Raw genomic sequence first — 6000 nt, 5'->3', positions numbered from 1 at the left:
AGATGTGCAGGTTAGGGGCGTTGGCCATGCTAAATTGCCCATAGTGTTCAGGGATATGTAGGTTAGGTGTATTAGTCATGGGAAACGTAGGGCAATTCATCTGGATGGAATAGTCTTCAGAGGGTCAGTATGGACTTGCTGGGCCAAAGGGCCTGTTTCCACATTATAGAGCTTCTATGATTCTACAAGACATCCTTGATCCTGGATTCAGGGAGGCAACACACAATTCTGATACCTCGTTGCCGGCCACAGAAATGTCTGGCTGTGCCTTTGACTAGACGGTTCCTTTGACTAGACGGTTCCTTATCCCAATCAATCCAGATAGAATAGTAAAGAAGGCATTTGGTATGCTTTCCTTTATTGGTCAGAGCATTGAGTATAGGAATTGGGAGGTCATGTTGCAGCTGTATAGAACATTGGTTAGGCCACTTTAGGAATATTGCATGTGATTCTGATCTCCTTCCTATTGGAAGGATGTTGTGAAATGTGACAGAGCGCAGAAAAGATTTACAAGGATGTTGACAGTGTGAGCTATAGGCAGAGGCTGAATAGGCTGGGGCTGTTTTCCCTGGAGCATCAAAGGTTGAGGGGTGACCTTATAAAGATTTATAAAATCATGAGGGGCTTGGATAAGATAAATAGACAAGGTCTTTTGCCCTGGTGTGGGGGAATCCAGAACTAGAGGGTATATGTTTAAGGTGAGAGGGGAAAGATATAAAAGGGACCTAAGGGGCACTTTTTCACATAGCATGTAGTGCGTGTATGGAATGAGCTGGCAGAGGAAATGATAGAGGCTGGTACATTTACAGCATTTAAAAAGCATCTGGATGGGTATATGAATAGGAAGGGTTTAGAGGGATATGGGCCAAGTGATGGCAAATGGGACTAGATTAGGTCTGGTGAGCATGGACAAGTTGGACCGAAGGGTCTGTTTCCATGTTGTACATCTCTATGACTCTATGGACACAACAATGTTTTTTATTGCATTTACTGTACAGATTTGTAAAGACATAGTTTTAACATTTTAATTTTCACTGACACTTTGACTCATTGAGGGGAGAAAGTGAGCAGGTGCCCAAACATTGGGCACAGCTGCCATTGAAACAACTTCATGAAATAATGAGCATATTATGGAAGATCTGGGTAATAAATAACACCCTCTGGGTCCTCAGGTCTGACAGTGCTGTTCCAGTAATCACTGGTCCTGAGACGGCTTCACTGATGGTGCGGTTGTCACGACAACAGTGGAAATAGGTTTGGTGGAGCTGATGACTGTTCCTTGGTGAAGTTGCTGAGCTGGTAAGTGCTGAATCCTTACCTGAAAACAAAGTGAGAAAAGCATAATGACAAGATAAGAAAAGGAGATAAATCCTCACTATTGCAGAGAGCAAATCCCACTAGCTGTTATGAGGAAATGTTCTCACCAACTGTTATGGATTGCTACTGGAGATAAATCATCGCAAAGAATCACTGAAATCTTAGCATTGGATGCTCAGGCATTCCAGTGAGTACAGATCTGCTGTCTTGACCTCCATTAACTTCTGTAGTCTTCCCCGCACAAGGAAAGGAGGAAATGTTCACCTCTCCACAGATGCAGGGTGAGGATACCAGCAGCACCAGCCGATTGGTACAGAATGCTTGTCACAATTTCCTTGACAAACATAGCACACACTGGGGATTCACTGGGAATCCCACCAACATCAATAATGGTGGGGGAGGGGATTATTTATATATATTTATATATATATATCGATGCGCATGTGCACACACATGTTCATATTACAGTTGCCATGGTGATGAAAGGTGCTTGATTTATAGACATTTTAATGTCAATTATTTTAGAGTTTAGATTTGTGTTGCTGGCACGTAAGGTTTGCTTTCTATGAAGGGTTTAATGATTAGCTTGTATCCATGGTGATTCTTTTAAAACACAGTATTAGAAGGAGAAAGACCCTGGAGTGTACAGCAGCTTTGTTTTCACCGGAAGAGTTTATGAACAAACAAACTAAACAGTTTGTTTTTAGTTTAGGTTTTGTTTGGTTTGTTTCGAGGAAGCACCCGTAGCTTGCAAAAAGCAGCTTCTGGTCTTCCGTTTTGAAGTAATTCAGAATTCTTGACTGAAGTCAGATTATGAAACAGTTGCTCTTAAAGAAGGGAGATGGTTTAGAATTGTTAGTAAATAGACTCTATAAGAGTTTGGTTTACAAGTCCCAGACTAGAAAAACCATGACGGGGTTACTTGAAGTTGGGATGGTCTATGATGTATGAAGACAATCAGATTCCCAAGATGGGAGATTAAAATCAGAGTTAAATTTAGCCTTGCAGATGTGAAAGAGAAGGGAATGCTCTCCAGTGAGTGCTGTAAAAGTGTTTTGGGACCAAAGACACTGTATTTTGTCATGTGTTTTGAAATCTTTAACTTTGAAAAGTCATATGCAGTTGATTGGTTTATACTATTTTAAACTCTTTTGCACTATAGACTTCTGTTTTATTGTTAAACCTGAAATAGCATTACATGTTTGCGTTTCAATGACAAGTCACCTCATTAAAACAAAAAAAAATCAAATTACGATTCATCAAGCCAGACCATAGTCTGGATCTGACTTTCCCAGTAATAGCATCAGTTGGAATCATAACAGTTGGCATCTCTTAGAGATTTTGCAGTTATTGGAGATGAGAAAGACCTGTCACAATAACAGTTACATGAAGATAAGTTAGAATAAAAAATACTTACCCTTGTGAATCAAAGCCTCCATTTCAGCAGTGGGAGTTGAGAGAGTGTGAGCCAGGGGATAGCCGGGAAGGGAAGTTAGAATATTAACTACTTACCCGGTGAATCACCAAAGCGAAGGCTGAACAGGAGCAGAAGCGGACACGGGGACTGCTGGGTAAGTGACTAATATATTCAGGCAGTGGCTAAACCTGAAATGCTCCCCGTGTAGGGTCTCTCACCCCTCTCCTCCTCTAACCAAATAAAAAGACTCTGTGTGGAGGGTTGGTATGATAAAGGTTTTTTTTTATATTTCTTTTGGCAATTTAGAGCAAGGGGTATGGAGGCTAGGACAGTCGCATGCTTCGCTTGCACGATGTGGGAGGTAAGGGTCACCACAGGTGTCCATGCTGACTTCACCTGTGGGAAGTACAACCAACTCCAGCTCCTCACAGACCATGTTAGGGAACTGGAGCTGGAACCAAATGAACTTCGGATCATTCAGGAAGCTGAGCGGTGAGAGAGAGGAGTTATAGGAAGGTAGTCATACCTAGGCTACAGGATAAAGGTAGCTGGGTGACTGTCAGCAGAGGGAAAGGGAATAGGCAATCAGTGCAGGGCTCCCCTGTGGCCGTTCTCCTCAATAATAAGGATACTGCTTTGGATATTGTTAGGGGCATGACCTACCAGGGGAAAGCCACAGCGGCTAGGCCTCTGGCACAGACCCTGGCTCTATGGCGCAGAAGGGAATGGGGGAGAATAGGAGAACAATAGTGATAGGACAAGACTCTCGTATGGTATGTCCCCTCCCGGGTGCCAGAGGCAGGGATGTCTCGGATCGGGTCTATAGGATTCTTAAAGGGGGGAGGGTTAAGGGAGCAAGGATCAGACAGGGCTCTAGACAGTTACAAGGTAGCCAGAAAGAAACTGAAGAATGGACTTAGGAGAGCTAGAAGAGGACATGAAAAAGCCATGGTGGATAGGATTAAGGAAAACCCCAAGGCGTTCTACACTTATGTGAGGAACAAGAGGATAGCCAGAGTGAAGTTAAGGCTGATCGGGATAGTGGAGGGAACTTGTGCCTGGAATCAGAGAAGGTAGGGGAGGTCCTTAATGAGTACTTTGCTTCAGTTATCACTAGAGAGAGGGACCTTGTCATTTGAGAGGACAGCGTGAAATAGGCTGATACATTCAAACAGGTTGTTTTAAGAAGGTGGAGGTGCTGGAAATTTTGAAAACATGAGAATAGATAAGTCCTCTGGGCCAGACAGGATATATCCAAGGTTTATATAGGAAATGAGGGAATAGATTGCTGGGCTTTTGGCGATAATCTTTACATTCTCACTGTCCACTGGAGTAGTACCAGATGATTGGAAGGTGGCAAATGTTATTCCCTTGTCCAAGAAAGGGAATAGGGATGATCCTGGGAATTACAGACCAGTCAGTATTACATTAGTGGTGGGAAAATTATTGGAGAGGATTCTGAGAGACAGGATTTATGATTATTTGGAAAACCACAGTTTCATTAGAGATAGTCAGCATGGCTTTGAGAGGGGCAGTCCATGCCTCATGAGCCTTACTGAATTCTGTGAGGATGTGACAAAACATATTGATGAAGGTAGAGCAGTGGATGTGGTGTATATGGATTTTAGCAAGGAGCTTGATAAGGATTCCCTGTGGTAGGCTCATTCAGAAAGTAAAGATGCATGGGATACAGGGAAACCTGTCTGTCTGGATTCAGAATTGGCTGATCCAGAGAAGACAGATGGTAACAGTATCCAGCCTGGAGTTCAGTGACCAGTGGTGTTCCACAGGGATCAGTTCTGGGACCTATGATCTTTGTGACTTTTTATAAATGTCTTGGATGAGGAAGTGGAAGGGTGGGTTAGTAAGTTTGCTAATGACACATTGTAGATAATGTGGACGGCTGTTGTAAATTGCAACGGGACATTGACAAGATGCAGAGATAGGCTGAGAAGTGGCAGATGGACCTCAATCTGGAAAAGTGTTAAGTGATTCATTTTGGAAGGTTGAATGTGAATGCAGATTACAGGGTTAAAGGCAGGATTCTTGGCAATGTGGAGGAACAGAGGGATCCTGGGTCCATGTCCATAGATCCCTCAAAGTTGCCACCCAAGTGAATAGGGTTGTTAAGGTGGCTTATGGAGTCTTGGCTTTCATTAGCAGCGGGACTGAGTTTAAGAGCCACGAGGTTATGTTGTAGCTCTGTAAAGCCCTGGTTAGACCACACTTGGAAAATTGTGTTCAATTCTGGTCACCTCATTATAGGAAGTGTGTGGAAGCTTTAGAGAGGGTGCAGAGGAGATTTACAAGGAAGCTGTCTAGCCTGGAGGGCATGTATTATGAAGAAAAGTTGAGGGAACCAGGGCTTTCTTCATTGGAGCAAAGAAGGATGAAAGGTGACTTGATAGAGATGTACAAGATGATGACAAGCAACAATAGAGTGGATAGCCAGAGACTTTTTCCCAGGGTGGAAATGGCTGTCACAAGGGGGCATAATTTTAAGCTGACTGGAGGAAGATTTAGGGAAGATGTCAGAGATATGTTCTTTATACAGAGAGTATTTAGATTAGATTAGATTCTCTACAGTGTGGAAACAGCCCAACAAATCCACACCAACCCTCCAAAGAGTAACCAATCCAGACCCATTCCCCTACCCTGTATTTACCCCTGACTAATGCACCTAACACTATGGGTAATTTAGCATAGTCAATTCACCAAACCTGCACATCTTTGAACTGTGGGTGATAGGTGTTTGGAATACACTGTGGTACTAGAATCAGATACATTAGGGACATTTAAATGACTCTTGGATAGGCACATGGATGATAGTAAAATCTAGGGTCTGTAGGTTAGTTTGATTTTAGAGGAGCATAAAAGGTTGGCACAATATCGAGGGCCAAAGAGCCTGTACTGTGCTGTACTGTTCTATGTCGGTTCTGGACATAAAACACCAGTGTTGTCAATTTATTGCATGGAATTTGTAGATGGTTTTGAATGTTGCTAAGACTTTTCTTTAAGTGGAAAATATAATGGCAGGTTATTTAACATTTTTAATTCAAGTCAAACTGAAGGTAGAAGTAAAAGCTGGACAAGATTTGGAAGAAAGGAAACCTGAAATTGGGCACTGCAGCTGTAAATTAGGTAAGGTACAATTAAGAAATAAAAGATTGGAATTAGAAGACTATCATAACCAGAGACTAGGGGGCACAGCATCAAGGAAACTCAAAATGGAAAGGGAGCAAGAAGAAAAATAGAGGAAGAGGGAA

The 6000-nt window shown here is 42.6% G+C and overlaps 1 protein-coding gene across 4 annotated transcripts in view; it reads right to left on the bottom strand.

Moving 5' to 3' along the window:
• Positions 1-964: 964 nt before the first annotated feature.
• The window catches only part of nfrkb (nuclear factor related to kappaB binding protein), a 157234-nt gene continuing 152198 nt past the window's right edge, over positions 965-6000 (bottom strand). For all 4 annotated transcript variants that reach the window (XM_060846928.1, XM_060846930.1, XM_060846929.1 and 1 more), the window contains exon 26: positions 965-1318. In XM_060846928.1, the coding sequence (XP_060702911.1) occupies positions 1196-1318 (123 nt within the window). In that variant the 3' untranslated portion in view covers positions 965-1195. The remainder of the gene's footprint in view (positions 1319-6000) is intronic.

Source organism: Hemiscyllium ocellatum, chromosome 29 (genome assembly GCF_020745735.1).
Source record: "Hemiscyllium ocellatum isolate sHemOce1 chromosome 29, sHemOce1.pat.X.cur, whole genome shotgun sequence".
Lineage (NCBI taxonomy): Eukaryota > Metazoa > Chordata > Chondrichthyes > Orectolobiformes > Hemiscylliidae > Hemiscyllium > Hemiscyllium ocellatum.
The sequence above is the reverse complement of the archived record's forward strand: the minus strand, read 5'-3'. Positions and strand labels throughout refer to the sequence as shown.